Genomic DNA, 21,355 nt, shown 5'->3' on the forward strand with positions numbered 1-21,355 from the left:
CGAGGAAATACTGTATAGCAATAAAATGGATAACTAGAGCTAGACCTAGCAAAACAATAACTCCCAAATATGTTGACTGCATAAAAGCAGAAACCAAAGAATACATACCAACAAAGAAAAAACCAACACATACTATATAATGCTTTTATGAGATTTAACCACTACGAAACAATGCTTAGAGATATGTACACATATAGCAAATATATAAAAGATGTATTGTACATGGGAATAAAACACCAGATTCCAGACATTGGTTACCTTGGGGGAGGAAGGGGAAATGAATAGAGAAGCACACAGGGCTCTTCAGCTGTACTGGTAAAGTTTTCTTTCTTAAATGGGATAATAGGTATATAAGTGTGATTATGTTAATTTTTTTGCTTTTGGTATGTTTTGATAAATTCATAATGTATTTTAATTTTAAGAATTGTTTTTTAATTTTAAGAATTGTTTAATGTATTTTAATTTTAAGAATTGTTAAATAGGAAATAGAAGTTTAGATCCCACACTTTTTTGCTTCCCAGTACATCATACTGCCCATCAGAGGAAGGAGTGAATATTTACAAAAAAAAAAAAAAAAAGCTACTAATTCCATCTAGTCTTTGGACAGACCTTGAGAATGCAATTGTTTAGGGACAAAGGGACCCTTACTTTGTATACCAGAGGCAATCCTGAAAAACAAGCTATTAAATATTAATAGCTTGAATCATGTTTTTCCATTGCCTTACGTCACTTATTTAGAACTATGTTTCTACAAACATTTTCATGACAAAGCCTAAGGAAAGCAACAAAGGGATCCCCACATTCATTTCAAATGATTTTGTTAATGTAGAATCCTGAGGCTATTTCATTCTCCCAAAGAGATCCATCAAATACAAGATAATGAATCAGTATTCTTCATTTAAAGCCCCTTTACACTAAAATACTGCACAAAATTTATCCTTATTTTGTTGAAAGTTCTCACTTAGTTCATCAGTATCAATTCAGGAACTTAGCAGGAACTCCTTCATGTCCTCTGATAATTATCCATTGAATGCCCATCAGTTGGTGCCCTGGTAGATGCTGGGGAAGTAACAGTGGACCAGACAGCCCTGCCCTGAACGAGCTTTCAGTTTCCTGGGGGAGGCCAACAAATAAAGCAGGTAGATATAGTACAGTGGGGTGTGGTGCTGTGACGGGGTACGTGGTGGCCTTGATATGGAGGAACAGAAAGTGGGACTTAACCCTATGGTGTTGGGTCTGGGGAAGCCTCTGAGTGAGGGTGATATTTAAGCTGAATTCCAAATGATGAGTGAAAATTGGCTTCTAGTTAAAGTAATTTCATTCTTTCTTTTCAGAGGATTCAGTCATCTTATTGTTGAATTTTTTCAGAGGATTCAGTCTTCTTATTGTTGAATTTTTTCATCAACCAAAGTGGAGGAGAAAAGTCGTATTTTAAGGTATCTCTTACCTGAGAAAAGAGACCTGTGATTCTTCTGTAGATGTATTTCATCATCCTTTTTACTGTGTGTTCAAAACGAATCACAACTGAGTAAACTAGATTCCTACCATCCTTTGTCAAAAGTGTGACTACACCCCAGATCTAAGTGAGTAAGTCGGGGCAGATGTGTCTGCAGTGAGAACATAATTGCCCTGATTTTACTGTATGTTTTTAAAATCCCTCTTGGCCTAGTTACCCAAGAGAAGGAATATAAACTCAGCTTCTCTGCACACACAGAAGGATCAGAGCACAGACCAGGAAGCATAGGGGCCGGAAGGTATCACTGCAGCATCTTTCAGCCACGTTGACTCCATTTAATTCCCTCAAATCCTGCATTCATCAATGTAATTGGATAATTTGCCTTGGAGTTATTCTAAGGTTGAGTATCCAGTTTGATTACAAGGGGTTTGCTGAGGGACCGGATTTCCAGGAGTTCGGAAGCAGATGTCTCTCAGGAAATTTTGAATCAAAACCAACCTCCCAGACTCCCAATCCCACTAGTTAAAAGAAGACACACATAACTCAGATAACAGGATATAAAATGAAGATCTAAATGTTTATTAATTACAATAAAGATCTAAATGTTTACAAATTACAATAGAATGTAAAATCACAGAGTTAGCTATTTTTAAACAAATGTAGCCATTAAAAAACTTTAAACAAGAAAGTGATTTTTAAAAATTCAAAGTAAGAAATCTGGTGCAAGCAAAGATGACATTTTAAAGTATCATCAGTGAATTTTCACACAGACTTTCGATTACAATAATATTCATTTATATCTTCAATCTTACACAGCAACAAAGTCACAGTAAGAAAGACGGCAATTGCTCTGAAAGGAAATCAAAGAAGCCTAGAGCGATTATTTTTTCAAAAGGATCTCGGGGAGTTGAAACAAGGCCTGCTTCTCCACGGGCTGACAACGTTTAACTGGGATGGGAACAGCAGCATCCTTTTCTCTGATTTTACCTTTGAACAGAATAAAAGGAACCTAGTGTAACATTCTCCCTCACAAAGAGATGCAGAACCCAAGCCTGACCCCCAAGAAATCCTATAATCAAAGTAAACATTAATCCCACTCCTACAAATGTTGGTAATAGCATGTTACAGCATTCAATAAAATTTCTTCCTCTTGCTAATCTTCCTCTGGATTTTTAACACAACCTTCCTGGATTGGAAAAATAGTTCCAATAGTCAGGAAATGACAACAAAGCTGGAACTGCTGGCTGTACAGCATTACTAAAAACTTAACAGCATTCAATAATGAAAGAGAACACAGCTGGGAGTACACAGGGCCCCATTATACAGGTCTCAGGGTTTATGTGAGAAAGCATAGGTTATCATAATGTAAAAACCTGCAATGCCTAACTGGGTTTGTATAAAACGAGTCCTTTGACAGACAGTGTCCCTAATTAACACAAACATCTCTCCCTGTCCATCTTGTCAACCTCCTCTGTAATCTTTTGCTGATTGCTACATGCTGAAACATCTGAATATGTATCACACATTAAAAAGAAAAAACAAAGCCATAGAGGCTAGTGAAATTGCAAAACTGGCAAAACATGTAGATTTCATGAAGTCAGTGGGAATGATGTTAGAGAAATGTTTAAATCACAGGAAAGCCATGGTGAAATAGGTACCTGGCAGAGCAGGACCAGAAGACAACTGGAGGGGAAAAAAAAAAAAAAAAAAAAAAACCCAGAAAAAGAAAAAGAAAATTGACAAGGATGATGATAATACATGCTTCAAAAAGAAAGATTTGAATGTCAAAAGACTAAGAGAAAACTGATGAAGCACTCAAATGTTTTTTAAATGACCATATCTATATTATTCTAAAACTGTGTGAAATAAGCTATCAAATAATTTTCCTGAAAAATTATACCCAAAGCAACGATTCATTTTTCATTCCATTCTAAGTTCTAGAATATGGTTGCCTTTACAATACATAGATTCATTTCTTCGAGATAAAGCCCTAATCGGTTTATACATTTTGACTATAAACTTGCACTCTCAGTTTTAAGTAGTGTCAACATTCCTCAATAACAGCCTCCCTCTGTGTTACCAGCCTCTTGCTCATACTTGATTCTCTAGGCCTCTGTGCGATGTTTCCTAATGTCTCGTCTCAGAGAATAAACCTCCAGCTAGCCCAAGGCCTTCTTCAACCTGGAGGGCTCTTCCAAGTGTTCCCCGTCAAGAGGTCTTTTATCAGCCGGCCCTTTGGCTGAACTGTCTTTGAGTCTTAGGTCACTTTGAAGTCTTTGACCTCGACCGTGGACCCTTTAAACACTAAGGAAGAAAGAGATATGCTAATTTCCTATGCCGTCAGGGAGGAGAACTTTCTCTGCCCACTATCCCTTGCTGGCAGCACCTGGTTCAGGAGTGGGCCTGCTTCCTGGTCCCATGTGTGGAGTCTTCTTCTGTCCCTCTGGGTTTCAGTGTGATGACTTCTCCCTTATAGGGTTCACGCTCCACGGGGGTAGGCGTGCAAGTCTGAAACAGAACATTTCATTTTTCTCTTGCGGCTTATTGGCTTCTTGAATTCAAAGCTAAGCTCTGCGCCCTAAGTGAACTGTGAGACCAAACATGAGCCTTGTGGATTTATCACGTGCCTCCCACGCCCTGCCCTTTCACAGAAATTCCCGGCGACCCCGGGTACCGGCACTGCCCCACTCTTTCACTGGGGTTGACCTGCATCAGACAAAGGCCCAGGGAACACTTCCTAAAGATCATTCCTTCCACCGCAACTTTCACTGGGGCCTCTGCCATATCCTCACACATTCTGTTCTATAACCACCTTACAGGCTTTTCCAACATTCTACCTTTTTTTCTTGTAGTTTCAATTCTAGGTGTCTATATTCCCAGAGTGCTTTGTTGTACGTCTCCTAAGACTTTCAGCTTTTTGTTTCAGATTCTAGCAATCTGTGTGTGTGTTTCCTCATTTTCCTGATAGTGCCCGCTTGTCACAAGTCTTCCACAGAAATCTCCCATCTGGGACTATACCTCTTTGGTGGCCAACTGTGTAGCAGAACCCTGGATTCAGCTAGAGTTAATTCAGTGCTTGAGCAGACTTTTGAAATCAGGACTTTCTAAACAAAGGGATTCATAAGAACTAAATCCTACTGTTTGTCAGTGTGGACACAAATTCACTGGCAAGTCAAGTAACTGTAAACCACAGTGATTAAGGGCATGGGCTCTGGAACCAGCTTGCCTGGGCATGTTACTTAAAACTGTGCTTCAGCTGTAAACTGGGGATCATAACAGCTCCTAATTTATAGGGGGGGTGTGAGGATTAAATATATGTAAAGCATTTAGAATAATGCCTTGCATATAAAGGCTCTTAAAAAGTAAATGTGTTGTGTGTGTACGTTTGTGTACATCTGTCTTATTTTGACCACCAAAACTAATATATTGTAGCAATCAACTGTGTGGGCTTTGGAGAAAGATAGGTCTAAGTTTGAATTCTAGCTTTGCCATTTACTGGCTGTAGGAGACTGGCGAGTTAATAAGCTCCTCTGAGCCTACTCACTCGTGTATGAAATGCAAGGAATAAAACCTCACAGGCACATGAGATTTCCCAGATACAAAGCATTTCCTTCATTCATTCAGTAGATATTTACTGAGCATACAGGAGTCCCAGATATTCTGCCAGGCACAGAGGATAAAGCAGAGAACAAGACAGAGACCACGTCCCTACAGTGGGATTTGAAGCACACTCATCACTTAGTGACTAGGAAGACCCCTGCCCTCTGTGCACAAGTCCAAGCCTCTGTCCACTTCCTGTGTCTGGTTGGATGCTTTGCTGGACTTGCATGTTGGATCGCTATCGACTCAGTCCTTCCCTTCACCCTGGATCCTGCCATCACCTTGAACATCGACACGGGGTAATGAAGCACCAGCTTCCCGTGGCTGCCACCCAACCCCTGGACACTGTAGTTACCTGGAGCCAATCCACACCTGAAACTTTCAATTAATTTAATACCCCACTCTCTGACCACATCCCCCATTTCAGGTCTTTAGTCTCCATGTTTTTTCTTCTCCTGGTTTATTTTTCAAGCCCAACTATATGTATGTACTTAAGCCTAAGGTGACCATATGATTTATCATCCAAACTGGGACACTTCTGAGAGCGTAAAGGGAAGGATGTTGGTGGGGAGGAGATCCCCGGTTGAGCTCCTCTCCTCTCTGTATCAGTTATCCTGGCCAGAGCTCAGTTTCCCTCATCCTCTTTTGTTCTGCTTCACCAATGATCTGCTCCCCAGGTTGCACTTGCCCTTTGCACTTGTCTAAGAATCCCTTTCCGGCTGCTCAGTCACTGTACTCGCAATGCCACAAGGCCCCTCTTAGCCTGGCTGGTCACTCTGGTCACACTGACCGTCAAATGTCTCTGACCTGACTGGCCAGGTCTCACATGCACACAGCCTTCCTCTTCATCTGCCGCTGAGGCTCGGGACGGGCAGGGACCAATTTCCCGCCAGGATGGCTGTGGGCTGTCAACCACTCCTACTCACACCGCAACCTCGGACACAGACTGGCCCTCTCTGGGGAGGCTTCTGCTGCTCCACACTTCACAGTCTTCCCCTTTATAGACAAGTTGACAGGAATCAGACAATCTAAGTTCTGGTCTCAAGCCTTGCAGTACTTTCAACCTTTGAATCTTTTCTTATCCTTAGATGTGGTTACATAAGCTCTTTAATGCTAGACCCAGGTCTTGTCCATCTTGTACTGTCTATTGCCCCTGGCATTGTACTCTATATACATTTTAGAACCTCAATAGATGTTGACTGTGACGAAATGGAAAGGTGACGGCACTCGTTCTGCAGGACGTTAAGCCTTCCCTGCATCATTCCAGACTTCGGCTGCCCGTGTTTTCTAAGCAGACTTACCCTGCAGCTCTCAGGAAAAGTAGTCACGTGGCTTCTCTCTAGTGGCAAATGGCAAATCTCCATCTCAGGTGTGATGTGCCCAGCCCTGACATGGGCATCAGCATCTGGTGCAACCAGTGCATAATGCTCAGAGGTTATCCTAGTGGTTGGGTCCAAAGTGGGCTTCTTTACCAGGTATCCAGGATGAGTACAGTGATGACAGGGACACCATCCTGAGTCTCCCAACTAAATGCATACCTATTTCTTTCTTATTTATTTATTTATTTATTTATTTTTGGCTACGTTGGGTCTTCGTTGCTGTGCGCAGACTTTCTCTAGTTGCGGCGAGAAGGGGTTACTCTTCGTTGCAGCGCGCGGGCTTCTCATTGCGGTGGCTTCTCTTGTTGAGGAGCACGGGCTCTAGGCGCAGGGGCTTCAGTAGTTGTGGCTCGCAGGCTCAGTAGTTGTGGCTCGTGGACTCTAGAGCGCAGGCTCAGCAGTTGTGGCGCACGGGCTTAGTTGCTCCGCGGCATGTGGGATCTTCCCGGACCAGGGCTCGAACCCGTGTCCCCTGCATTGGCAGGTGGATTCCTAACCACTGTGCCACCAGGGAAGTCCCTGCATACCTACTTCTTAGAGGACATTAATGCAGCATAAAGCTCACAGAAAGACCAGGGTGAGGTATCAGAGGGTTCTGGGTTGAACAAAGTAAGCAGGTCTCTTCTCTTCTTCGTGTTCTCCTAGTTTTCTTCTGATCTCACTGGTCAGCTTTTCTCAGGCTCCTTTGCTGGCTCCTCCCCTCCACCTCTCCTCAGCCTCTGAAGGTTGGCAGCCCCAGAGCTCTTTCTCAAGTCCCCTTTCTTCTCTGTCTACAGTCTCTCCGGTGGCCTCAGACTTGTGTTTTTAAATAAATGTAGATGCCAGGATTCCTAAATTTTATGTCCAGCCCCAATGCCTCCCAATTTCCGGACTCCTTTATCCAAGTGGCTAACTGACCTCTTCACAGGGATGTGTAATTAGCATCTCAAACAGAACTAGAACTTAAGCACCACAAACTAGAGTTGAAAGAGAAGTAGGATTAAAGCTCTTTGAGCCCAGGGACTGCTGTCTTAGTTACACCTGTACCCCCAGCACCTGGAATATGGAATTGTATCTGGTGTTTAACAAACATTTGTTAAAAGAAAGATTTCTTGACTGTAGGACTTTTTAGAACTTTTTAGATTATACTGGGCAGTAGAATCACCTGAGGGTAGCATTATCTAAAATCTCTTGAAAGCTTTCTTAAGGAGCACCTAAAAGCGACTAGGATCCTGAGCGCACACCTTCGGAAGACTGATCTGGGTGGTGACATTTTTTTCTCCCAGTACAGGCTGGCCAAAATTAGATGATCACACCCCGCCAGCAGTTCTTCCCATCTTGATGGGTTCACAATCAAATAGAAAGGTTTGAGGGTAAAACACTGTGAGAGGCTATCCTAAGTAATACAGGAAACATGGATGGGACCTCACCCAGCAGGGTGCTGGTGGTTTACTTAGGTAGATGGGAGTTCAATTTGAGTTCATAGTATTTAATGATGATTGTCACTGTGATGAGTTCGTAGACAAAAATGAGAATTATATCGCAATATGAAGTGCTCTGAATAAATATTAATTGCAATCCCTATACCCGCATGATTGCAGAAATGTTTTTGGTTAGCTGATCAGGGAAAAGAGGAAGCTTAAAATTGATAGAAAATTTACGTGTATTGTCTGCAGAGAGTAAAACGCTAGGATGCTAGATTTTTCTGAGATTTTTAAGACCATAGACAAGAATCCTGAACCCCAAGAAGTCACTAATACAATGTTGATCATGGAGGCTAAGATACTAAAATAGCGATAAAGACAACAAAACTTCCAAATACCAAACAGCAGACACTGACGTAACACCAAACAGTCCAAATGAGCAGCGACTCCCTGAGAATGAAATCCATGCCTGGCTGGTGAATTTACAGGTAGGTATTCAGTACCTGGTGAACTTCAAGGTTCTTAGAGGTCCTCACAGGACTGAGCTCTCCAGGGGACTATGAATCACTAGATTCAACAGAGGTGATCTATGACAATGAAAATTTGCATTTTGATAATGTTTTACAATCCACCAAATGTTTCCATTTAATCCTCAAAATACCTTGTGAGCTATTTCTCAAGAACAATGTGAGCACATAATTGGTCATCAATAAGTATTTACTGGATGAACATTGAATGGTTAGGTAAAACATGGAAAGAGAGTACTTACAAAGTCCCTGTATACAGTGATGTACTGGTAAATGTTGACAACCCACCTTCCCCTTTTCTCACCACTCCTAAAGCCCTGATTTATAGCACTTGCCTATTTCTGTTGTGTAAATGCTCTCACCATGGCTGATTTCAAGCTACTGACATCACTGAATGAGGAGTCGGGAAGGGATACATACAAGTGTCTCTCATAAGCCAAAATGAGCTGGCTCCAACATATGTATCGCCTTTTGCAATTACTAGCAATCAATCCGAGGAAATTAGAATTACATGGCAGCTGATGATATGAAATTATTTTCTCTGAGCTACCACATTGAGAAAGACATTGATAAACTGTTACTTTGGAAATGGAGAACACCCATTTCAAGGACTAGATCAGCCATCCATTTAATTTTATCTTATCTAAAAGGCAAATTATGCTTATGGTTGCAAAGGCACAAGCCAGTTTAAAAGCTTTGGCGCAGTATTCTGAAACCATGCATTACTCCATGACGTTACCCCTGCTTCTCTAGAAAATGCAATGTGACCCTAATTTTCCAAAATAGATTGGGTTGCTTATTACTGAAAAAAGAGAAAAAGGGATGACTTGAAGAATATCTATGCTTCCAAATTTTGGTAAAAATTATAATACTCTAAACACACAAAAATTCTAGGAATAATAAACCATTTGAGTTTAAAAAGGTTTTGTTTTTGTTCTTTTTGGTAAAGAATGAATAGTATGTAAGTTGATTTTCTTCTTTCAAAATGTACTTGAACACCCAAGTTGCTGTTACAGTGGTCCTCCATGTGCACAGTTGGTTGAATACACGGATAGAGAGGGCCAACAGTATAAGGGACTTGAGCAGCTGTGGATTTTGGTATCTGCAGATACTGAGCACCAAACCCTACGGATACCGAGGGACCATGTACTTTTTTTCCTTCCTCTTTTATTTTTCTTTCCTGAATCCCCCAACACTCTTCCTTAAGTGACTTTTTATATTGAATTGAAATATGTATTTTATTAGGTAACATATATCAAATAAATTTTGATGTTTCATCTTCTGATTTAAATTTTTCCCCTTAAGGATCCCCTGTTTAAATGTTAAAATAAAGTAACAATTCCCTGAAGCTGTCAAATTGCATTAAAATGTCATTTCTCTCCTTTGAAATTCCTCACAATATCCTTTAACAGTGATAGTTGCACAGCATGATGCCAAGTTTCACTAAGTAATAAAATCGTGGATAAGAATCAAGTTCACAGACAACCCCACTGTTTGGGACGAGGCAAGAGGCAATCTTCTGTGTAAATTTATTTCAAGTCCTTTCTATGACCTATGAAACTATAGTCTTTGCTCCTTCCATTTGCAATTTGCTTATTTATCAAACGCCTACTACATAGGAAGTACTGGGAATAAAAAAGTAAGTTCCTCAAAGAACTAACATTCTAGCCAGGAGACCAGCTGAGTTCTGGGACTGACAGACACTGGCGTGTCTCTACAATCTGTGCTTTGGAGTCCAGAGTGGTAAGTGATTAATTTTCTTGGGAAGGATAACAGGAGAGCAGGAGAAATGGTATGGGCCTTTCCTGCTTTCCTTCAAACTCTTATCCTCACTTACAAAGAAATCTGAATATTTCAAATGAAAACCAAAGTAAGAGCTCTAATTACCTCATGTGAATTTAAAATCTAGGATTCCTAACAACTTTTTGTTAACTTTAGCGTAATATTTTTCTCCTATAAAATTATCTTCGCCTGATGGAGAGAAAAGCGGTCTGAAACATCTCCACACAGTCCCCAAACCTCATTTTATTCATGTCATTGGATACTTTTTCCACATCGACACTTTTTAAAATAATGCATTCCCCATGATTTGAGTTTCACAACCATTTTCTTCTCTTTTCTTGCTCTACAGAGGTCTCATGTACAGCGGGAATCAGAACGGCCTTATCACACACCTTGGCTCTTACATTTACTTACTGCTCAGCCCAGGGAAAGTTACTTAATCTTGCTGAGAGTCAGTTTTCTGTTCTGTAAAATGGGGATGATAATATCTCCCACATGGCTTGTTGTGCAGGTTAGGTAAAATAATAAATATAAATTACACCAAATACATTGCCTGGCAGATAGTAAGTGCTCAGAACAATATATTATAATACAACTATTACTTATTGCTATTGTAAAAACAATAATGCACTAGAATACCTAAAAAGTTGGTATCAGAAGAAAATACTGAGAAACTAAAATAACTCACAAAATTGATAGTGAACTCCTAAAAAATGATGTTGGCATTAATTTTGCCAATAAAATACCCAACAATGATTTGAAAAGGAGAACTGATGAAGCCAGTCATTCAGTGATCTCGGCGTATTTTCCCTACAAGAGGAAGACTTGGGCAAAGTCAGTCCTTTAAATACAGTCTGTCAGGGGTTCCCAGTTAGTCTAGTGTCCCTGCTGGTGGCCAACTGGTACTGACAGCCAGGAGCAGGTTCGTCCTGGATCCACTTCAAGCATCACATGATTCATCACCCAGTTCTGTCGGTACTGTCTCTTCTAAGTCAACGCTTATCTGCTCATCCCTTGGATTACTACTACAAGTGTCATGAATGACCTAGCTGCCATCAAGGCCTCTCGTTTAGAGTTTTTCCCCAAACCTAGCTCAGAATAATTTATCTCCCATTAACTCATTTAACTCAATCTTTATGGTTTATGTTATATGGTTTATTGCTTAAGTATATAGCTTTTGTAGTCAGATAACCGGAGTTTATGTTTTGGTCCTGCCATATACTAGCTGTGTGACATGACCAAGTTTCTTAATTTCCTGAAGCTTCAGTTTCCTAATATTTAAAGTGGGGAAAATAATACTCCCTCGCTCACAGGGTTGTTACAGTGACAGAGCCCCTAGCATTGTGCCTTGCCTTCAGTAAATGCTCAGTAAATGTTAGTATTGCTGTTATTTACCATGTGATGTTTAGAAATGCATGGAAACCTTATAGTCTCTACCTACCTGTAACCTGTCAGTGTCAATATTTACAAATTAACTCCCAGCAAAATAAACTGCAACCTTAAATATTTTGACTGAAATACAGTATATAAAGAATTGTAGCATCCTGAGAATTTAAAGCATTCTAGAGCACTTGTTTACTTAATCAAAGCTTTAGGAAGTGGTTAAAAAAAAAAAAGGATGAATCTTATCTAACAAACTCTGAGAATCCACAAGCAAAAAATTTTCACAAGACATTAGAGGAGAAATCAAAGAGACTATAAGACCCCAACGAAATGAATCGGAAAACAGCCAGAGAACTTTGGAAAAAGAGAAGTATATTTTAAAATGGAAAGAAGACACAGAAGCCTTAGAACTAACCCAAGGGTTACAAATTCTAATGGCTACATGGCCAAGCTGGGAACATTAACGAGTGAAGCCTGTAGGTGAAAATCAGAAAGGCTGCCTCTGTGTGGCTTGGCCATCCAGCTCCGGCCTCCTCTTACCATGTGGGATTGAGGGCACACAGTGCCCCACCTCACTCCAAACCCAGCAATTTAGACAGTTTTAGTCTGAAAATTCTGATATATTACTGTATGTAGTTAAGTGAATTTTTAAAACTGTTTAAAACACTGCATGAGCTAAACAAGCAAACACTGGAAAATCCAAGACACACTAAAAGAACAAACACTTTTTTTTTTGCTGTATGCGGGCCTCTCACTGTTGTGGCCTCTCCCGTTGCGGAGCACAGGCTCCAGACACACAGGCTCAGCGGCCATGGCTCACAGGCCCAGCCGCTCTGCGGCATGTGGGATCCTCCCAGACCGGGACACGAACCCGTGTCTCCTGCATCGGCAGGCGGACTCTCAACCACTACGCCACCAGGGAAGCCCAACACCTCTTTTTTAACAACTGGATTATAACAAAGACTTGGAGACCTTTATTATAAATTTGGTCATCAAAGGGGGAAAGCAAAGAGACTGAACTGATGTTTATTGACCTCCTACGAGTGCCTTACGTTTTAAAATCTCATTTGACTCTTGCAATCTGTTGGGGAGAAAACACTGTTGTCATTTTCCAGATGAGGAAACAGACCAAGGATGATAGAGAAACTTGCTCTTGGCCACACAGCTAGGAAAAGGGAAGCCAAGGTAGAATTCATATTTACCTTGACCTCAAACTCTGCCATTGCTCTGGTGGTCATTAGAATACACCTTGCAGACCTTCAACTACAAGGAGCTTGATGTTTCAAGGGACAGTAGTTGAGTTTGAACTCCATCCTTCTGTTCGTCGGAGGACATGCCTCCCACTGCTGTTCTCAGCCAATGACAGCACGCCACGTGGCTAGGTGCAGGAGATGGCTCAAGGGCTGCTTGTAGGCCTTGCTCAACCTTTCTTGGTCTGTATAGTAGTCTAGGATGTTTCCACCACTTGTTTTTCTCCCTCTCTCCTTCACTGGGGCCAGGCTTGAATTGCAGGCTGAGGGCTCTCCCAGCCTTTCCCGGGCTCCCACCCATTTTCTCTCCCAGGTGTTTAAAAAAGTTACACCTTTATCCATCTAGGTGGCTGCTTCTCAGAGGACCCTGACTAACAGCAATTGTCAAAAGGCCCACAGGGGCCCTACACTTGCCTGGGAAAACCTGACTTGGTCCATTAGGAAACCCGATAGACACCAATCTTCAAAAGAAACTGCATCCATCCAATAATGACTTTTTCCTTTGAAAGCTGTATTTGTTCATAACCTCTTCTAGCACCACGTGAATATGTTAACCAATTGTATGTGACAACGCCATCACCAGCATCCAGGAGCAAGTAACAATCCAGCCTGTGTTAACAGCCCGCTTAGCCCCAACTCACCTGGTCCTGCTGCTTGATCCGTTTGTAAATATATTCAGCAAATGGTTTACGAGGAATAAACTTCCCGTCTCCTGCTGTGACACTGAAAACTCCAGCTTCATACACCACTTTGCCTCTTGAAATAGTCACCAGGGGCACCCCATGGCACACCATGCCCTCGAAGATGTTGAAGTTAACAGCCTGATGATGAGTTTTTGCCGAAATGGTCCTGATGTAAAAACAAAGATATTCCTGATCATTACCAGCTCATTTGACAAATATGAAATATTAAAAGAATGACTTAGAAGAAAATTTAGCAACTCTATTAAGCCATAGCTTTATCACTGGAACAAGTGACTTTAAGAATAGAACATAGCATTAACATTTTATTCCAAAGTAATTATATTTTCTGAGAGAAAAATCCAGTAGATCACTCTTTATGGTGATTAATAAGGATGGAGTGAGTGGAAGAAGGGCATTGTCTCTCGTGCTTATAATTTTAAGTTATTTTTATGTATATGTTTAAAGAACAAAATATTAATTATAAAATATTTCAAACATAGATGAGTATGATGAACACACTGACTCAATACCCCACTCTACAGAATTTTAACTTTTTGTAGACACAGTCGAGGTTTCCTCAATACCTCCCTGTCCCTCAAATTCCATCCCTGTCCCTCCCTTCCCAGAGGCAATCGTTAATTGGTAGTTATCATATATGGCCTTTATTATGTTGAGGTAGGTTCCCTCTATGCCCACTTTCTGGAGAGTTTTTATCATAAATGAGTGTTGAATTTTGTCAAAAGCTTTTTCTGCATCTATTGAGGTGATCATATGGTATTTATTCTTCAGCTTGTTAATATGGTGTATCACATTGACTGATTTGCATATATTGAAGAATCCTTGCATCCCTAGGATAAACCCCACTTGATCATGGTGTATGATCCTTTTAATGTGTTGTTGGATTCTGTTTGCTAGTATTTTGTTGAGGATTTTTGCATCTATATTCATCAGTGATATTGGTCTGTAATTTTCATTTTTGTAGTATCTTCGTCTGGTTTTGGTATCAGGGTGATGGTGGTCTTGTAGAATGAGTTTGGGAGTTTGTTCTTTCCTCTGCTATATTTTGGAAGAGTTTGAGAAGGATGGGTGTTAGCTCTTCTCTAAACGTTTGATAGAATTCACCTGTGAAGTCATCTGGTCCTGGACTTTTGTTTGTTGGAAGATTTTTAATCAGTTTCAATTTCGTTACTTGTGATTGGTCTGTTCATATTTTCTATTTCTTCCTGGTTCAGTCTTGGAAGGTTATACCTTTCTAAGAATTTGTCCATTTCTTCCAGGCTGTCCATTTTATTGGGATAGAGTTGCTTGTAGTAGTCTCTTATGACGCTTACTCCACTACTGGGCATATACCCAGAGAAAACCATAATTCCAAAAGACAGATGCACCCCAATGTTCATTGCAGCACTATGTACAATAGCCAGGTCATGGAAGCAACCTAAATGCCCATTGACAGACGATAAAGAAGATGTGTTACATATATACAATGGAATATTACTCATCCATAAAAAGGAATGAAATTGGGTCATTTGTAGAGACGTGGATGGACCAAGAGACTGTTATACAGAGTGAAGTAAGTCAGAAAGAGAAAAACAAATATCATATATTAATGCATATATGTGGAATCTAGAAAAATGGTACAGATGAACCGGTTTGCAAGGCAGAAATAGAGACACAGATGCAGAAAACAAACGTATGGACACCAAGGGGAGAAAGTGGTGGTGGGAGGGGTGGTGGTGGTGGGATGAATTGGGAGATTAGGATTGACATATATACACTAATATGTATAAAATAGATAACTAATAAGAACCTGCTGTATAAAAAAATAAATAAAACTTTAAAAAATTCAACATAGAAAAAATTATACCTTGAAAAGGAAAATTATATCTTGAATTTCTTTCCCTTGTCTGTGGCAAAACTGGAAATTTGAGGACAATAAAAATAACAAAATATGTTGAATATAATCTCAGCACATTTTGTCATGCATTTGCATATTCATCAGCATTCTCAGTAGTTTATTAATTCTTTTCAATCTTACACAATATGACTAATGACTTCTAAGCTGGATATGTGGAAATACTGGGTGTTTGCCCTTCCCTAAATCACATTAAATGGAAAAGGAAAAAGAAAATCTGGCAGCAGTGGATCATACAAGCATAATCTGAAGTTTCTACAAGTGCTTGCTCTCAGGAATGGATTAAAGAAAAGTGCTTTGCTAACAATCCCAAGGCTAGGTCAGAGGAAGAGCAGCTAAAAGCTCCCCTGCAACCCTACCCTGGAGGGGCGGAGCTGGGAGACTCACAGCGCCACCTCCAGTGGAAATGAACGACACGATGCTGACCCTGTCCTGGGTTCCAGAATCCTGTACCCAATTATCTGTTTGGTTTCCACTCCTTAACACATCCAAACAGAACTCTTGATTTTCCATGACGACTCCAGCCCACACACTCGAATTTGCTCCTCCCTTGAGTTTCTCATCTCAGTAAATGGCACCCCCAGCCACCTTTCCTCACTCCTCAAACCATCATCAAGCCTGTTGGTTCTACCTCCAAAAAAAAAATAAATCCCAAACCTGCCCATTTCTCTCCCCCTCCATCGCTCCCACCAAGTCCACGCCACCATCATCTCTCATCTGGACAACCTCCAACACCTCTTACTGGCCTCCATGTTTCCATTCTTACCCTCCTACATTCTTACCACCCCCCGACAAAGCTGCTCAAATGATATTTTTAAAATGAACATCATATCAGGTCACTTTTCTGCTTGAAACCCTCCAGTCTGTTCCCCAAGGGACAAATAACTGTAAAAAAGCCCAGATAATAATAATCATGAAAAAGAATCTGCTCCCAATGAGAAATATCAGCATGGAAAAGAAAAAGAAGATCTTCCTGTATGTCAGGTGGATACTTTATGACATTTTATTTCATCTTTATAACACCTCTTCAAGGTAGAGAGTATTTTCTACACTTGACAAGTAAATAAATTGAGATTTAGAGAGGTTAAATAACTTGTCAAAGGACCTATGACTACTTTGATGAAATGGGAATCTTTTCATGTTTTTTTAAGTTAACATACAATAAAATTTATATTTTTAGTGTTAGTTCTATGAGTGTTGACACCTGGATAGATTTGTTATCCTCACAACATTCAGGACAGAAACAGTTCCATCACCCCCCCAAAACTCATACCATCCCTGTGTAGTCACAACCTCCCCCGAAGCATAACTCCTGGAAATCCTTGATCTGTTCTCTATCTCTAGAGCTGTCTCTTTTCAAGAATGCCATGTAAATGGAATCATAGAGTATGTAACCTTTTGAAGCTGACTTCTTTCATTTGGCATAACTATTTTGAGATTTATCCAAGTTGTTGTGTGTATCAATAGTTCATTCCTTTTCAACTGCTGAGTAGTATTCCAATGTATGAATACATCACAGATTGTTTATCCATTCACCTACTGAAGGACATTTGGATTGTTTCCAGTTTTTGATGATTATGAATACAGATATTATAAAGATTCATGTACATGTTTTGTGTGAATGCTTTTCTTAGTGTAAATTCCCATGAGTGGCATCACTGGGTTATATGGCCAGTGTATACTGCACAAAAAGAGCTTCCAGTATCCTTAGGAACCAACTTACTGGTAGAGAGGAACATTTAAAAGGTTAATGAATAGGAGGTAGGTACAAATACAACAACAATAATTTCAAACACTAACGAGGAGGGAAGAGTACTGATCAAATAGTAAGTAATGTCATTAAAGTAAGAAAATGAAGAAAATAGTTAAAGGGTTACTAGGTATAGAATGAGTTATGATAAGTTATGAGTTGGTGATGAAAGATACAAACTTAAAGAAAATAAATCTAGGAAACAATGTAGAGGAGATTTAGAACTTCAGGGTAGAGTGTTGTTTTATGACCATCACAATCTCTCTGCAATACTTCCATAGTCTGGGCTATTGCTTTCCTGCATATCACAGTTACACTGATGGCAGAAGCTCTTGGGCTTATACTGTACAGTGTTATATAAGCATGTCTGGACAGATGTATTAGTAAGACTGCTATACAAAGAAAGTAAAATGCATAATAATTCATGCTGAAATGGTTATTTACATACAAGAATGGGAGGCAAAAAAGGGAAAACCCTAAGACATAAAACTTTATTTTTCCAAGCAGGAAGTTAAAAGTTACAGGTGCTGTTAGGAAAATAATCTAACAGAAGAAATAAGTTCTATACACAAAAATTGCCATTACAATATTTAAACTATTGAAAAACTGAAGCATAACAATTTTCCAATGATTACTCAATGGAATAGTGGGCTTCTGTGAAAGACTAGAAATAAGAACACACTGGGGAAGCAAAGAAAATGATAATTATATAATTTAAATGGAAAAAAGTTACAGAAAGCGTGAGAAAATACATATGCACGTGGACAAATGCAAAAGGAAATATACAAATTAAAGTGCTTGTGTGGCCTAGGAAAAAACAAATAAATACGAAAGCAAAAGATCTGTGACAACAAAATATCAAATCAGATTTCTCTGCCGCAGCCAAAACAAAGGTCATTTTTTACTTTCTCAGCGTTGGGGTTAGCAAGAGAAAGAAGGCAATTAGGCAACATCTAAGTGATTCTCTATAATAAGGCATTATGTCAATGAGGTCAAATTAACACAAAATGTAGATTCTCGACATTATCACCAGCAGCAAAAAGAATGTGCTTCCATTTTCACATTGGAAGGTGTGTGACAGGGTGTCATTCCTCACCCAACTTTTTCCTTCCAGCCAGAGCTGCAAGTCTCCCGTTCTTTAGGAACTTCCACACTTCTGGGTCTTCCTTTTCCCTGGGGGCCCTTCTCACTGCTCAGATCTGCCCCCTCCCTGCCCCAAGACTCTGCTCAAATATCCTGGTCCCATGTCAATCATATCTCAATAACGCTGGAAAAGAAAAGAAGAAAATAGAAAAGAAAAGAAAGGAAATGAAACAGAAACGAAAGGGAAGGGAAGGGAAGGGAAGGACCGGCTTCTGGTTCCTAGAAGCTGACCCTGACAACCCACGGCAAAACCTTGCATTTTCCTCTGTGTTGTAGCATTATCTGAAACAATTGTAATGATCTCTTGATAATCAGTGTTTTGGAAATAACAGAACATTGACTTACATGGAATGTAAACATCCAATCCTAAAGTTCTGTTGTGTACTTAGCATTTCTGGTGAACTGTACAAGCTCATTAGTAATAAATAAATAAATAAAGGAACATTGTTATAATTATCATTTTTAGTTGTATCTTATCCAGTTAGATGAAACATTTGTTTATTGATACCTAAAAATACTTAGCAATACCAATATTATCAACAGGATTAAGTCCCCAGCTAAGTACTATTACACCATGTCCTGGATGGTAATGCTGAAATACAGCTGTGTAAGAGTTTGCCCAAGGTTCATACAGCTTGATATTGAAGGAACCTCTGAGAGGTTGGAATCACTGCCACTTTTTGAGCATACTGGTATATCTGTAACTCTGTCATGAGAAGATTAAAAAAATTGCGGTACATTTTCAATATTTGTTTCAACAAAAAATAGAATGCAATATCATCATAACGTTTATAAAATTATTACAAAATGTATTTAAAATCTATTCATTACTAGTGTGGTATGGGAGATGTGGTCCATTAGTGGAATGAACACAAGTTCAAAGTCACACAATTGCCTTTCTAAGGATACTTGTTCCTTTGAACATGCTTCCTCCAAGGCAGAGGCCTTCTGTTCTAAGGCAGAAGCCAGAACATGCCTTCCCAGGCCCCTTTGCAGCTGGGGCCCAGTCATGTGACCTGGCCTCCTCCAAATTGGTGCCCCAGCACCATACTTTGCATGGCAAGCTGGTGACTCAGGAAGCAGGTGCCGCAGGATCCATGTTGGTGAAGGTAGAGATGGATCAATCCTGTTTTTCAGGCCAGCTGTGACAGGGGTTTAGCACTAGCGTCCAAGCCCTGCCTCAGTGAAGCGATCCATGGCAACTGAGCCCAGGGGCAGCACTGGGGCTCTCCACTGTCCTATGGTAGGCCTGGGGCATTGGTCCTGGCTACACAGCCTCTCAGCCTGGTCTTCTGGCCTCCTGGAGATTCTCTGAGCCACCCAGTTCTTTTAATACATTCCTCTTTTGTTTAACCACCTAGCGTAGATTTCTCTTGGTTGTAGCTAAGAGCCCTGCCTGATCCATCTTTTTCTTTCAACCATCTTAGAAGAAAGCAGGAACACACGTCTGGGCTCTAACTAAAAGGGATTCAGTCAATGGGCTAACATGTTATCGTCCTAAGGTTCAGCAACACTGTGAGATAAATTGGAGCAAGTGACATGGAGCTTTGCAGTGCATTTCAGCCACACACGTGATCCTAGTCTGAGAAATGCAGTGTAGCAAGCACTGTAGTTCCATCCCTTGGCATACACTCTTCCTTCCTCTGGTTTCGGCACTCCCCCAGTTTTTCTTTAAGAAACATCTCTCCCCCATTGGAGATATCTGGCAAGATGGTTAGGCATGGTGCCGTATTCTTCCCTTGCCAAGAGAGGGGGAACTGCATTGTTTCCCAGGAATTTGAATCTTTGGTAGAATGACAAAAAAAAATTTTTTTTAAGTGATTGGAGGGTGCATCCCTGAACACAGAGCAATTCCTGCTGCAGGCTGTCCAGGGCTGCCTTGGACTCTGTTCTTTCAAAGCCTGGAGCACTGACTATTCCTTTGGTCTGTGAGCACCCCATGGCCTTCCCACAGAGTGTGTTTTTGCTCATCTGCGTGTAAGTTAGTTGCTATGGTTTGCAACCAAAGACCCTGACTGATAAAGACCTTGTCCTTTGGAGAGTAATTCCTGTAATGAAGAGCCCATGGATGTCTCTGAGGCACAGTTCAAAAGGTCTGTGACTCAAAAAGAAACCAGAAACTATTTTCCACCAAATCTGTCCACAGAACAGATGCGAATGTGGGGCGGTGCTCTGATTCCACTCATAAGTAAAACCAAAGAGCTGTGAGATTCATCATCAAATATTTTTCAAATTTAACAATATGACAGTCAGCTCAGGAGAGTATAGAAATACCTTCTCTCTAATTACTGACTGGATGGCTAGGCTGTTGGCCTGTCCTGGTGGTGACAGGAAGGATAGGAATGATTAAAGCCTTCCCATCTGATAAGTGAAGCTGGAGTTCCTGGGCCATTAACTCTTCATTAGCAGATTCTCCGTGGTCACCCTGCCCCAAGGGAAATGCTGCTCTTTGTCAAGCTCGCTTTGAGCCTGTATCAAACAGGCACATCTCTCTGCAGAGGGGTGTCAAGGTTGTCTTACTGAGTCCCAATTATACACATCTCCAAGGCTCAAGCCGACAGGAAAGCAGAAGCCTTGAAGGTAACATTAAGCTATTTTTCAACTTTGTCAATAACTCGGATACCACTCACATCACAGCCGCAGAAAAACACTCTGTCCCTTTGCAAATAGCTTCCTATCAAAGAGCTGCGCGCTCCTATAGATGAGAAAATCACTGAAGCAAAAAAGCCTGCGGGAGACTGCCCGTGTGCATTCAAAGGGAACACTGGGGAAAGGAAGAGAATTTCTTAAAACAATGTGGGTCTTCCTGACCCCAGAGAAATGACTTGTTTAGGTATTTTGTTATATTTCCTCCAACTCAGCCACTTTGTCCATGGCATGGATGGATCCTTACCAGGTTGCCATGAGAACCAAAAAAAAAAAAAGTTTGAAAGAATCATATCAGGTCTATTAGTGGTTTCTTTAAAAATATACCTCATCTCTCTCATCTCTCTACATGTGTTATATGACATCTTGTATATTCAACATGAAGGAATAGTAACCATTTAAAGCTTCCCAATAGCACCATGCAATAGACAAGGATGATGA

General features: G+C 40.5%; 1 protein-coding gene across 1 annotated transcript in view; it reads right to left on the minus strand.

Moving 5' to 3' along the window:
- Positions 1–3,847: 3,847 nt before the first annotated feature.
- The window catches only part of DPYS (dihydropyrimidinase), a gene marked incomplete at both ends in the record, with an annotated part of 80,031 nt that continues 62,523 nt past the window's right edge, over positions 3,848–21,355 (minus strand). The window contains 2 exons of the mRNA XM_079722199.1: positions 3,848–3,964; positions 13,422–13,629. Coding sequence (XP_079578325.1) covers positions 3,848–3,964; positions 13,422–13,629 — 325 coding nt within the window. The remainder of the gene's footprint in view (positions 3,965–13,421; positions 13,630–21,355) is intronic.

Source organism: Hyperoodon ampullatus (genome assembly GCF_949752795.1).
Source record: "Hyperoodon ampullatus genome assembly, chromosome: 17".
Classification (NCBI taxonomy): Eukaryota; Metazoa; Chordata; class Mammalia; order Artiodactyla; family Ziphiidae; genus Hyperoodon; species Hyperoodon ampullatus.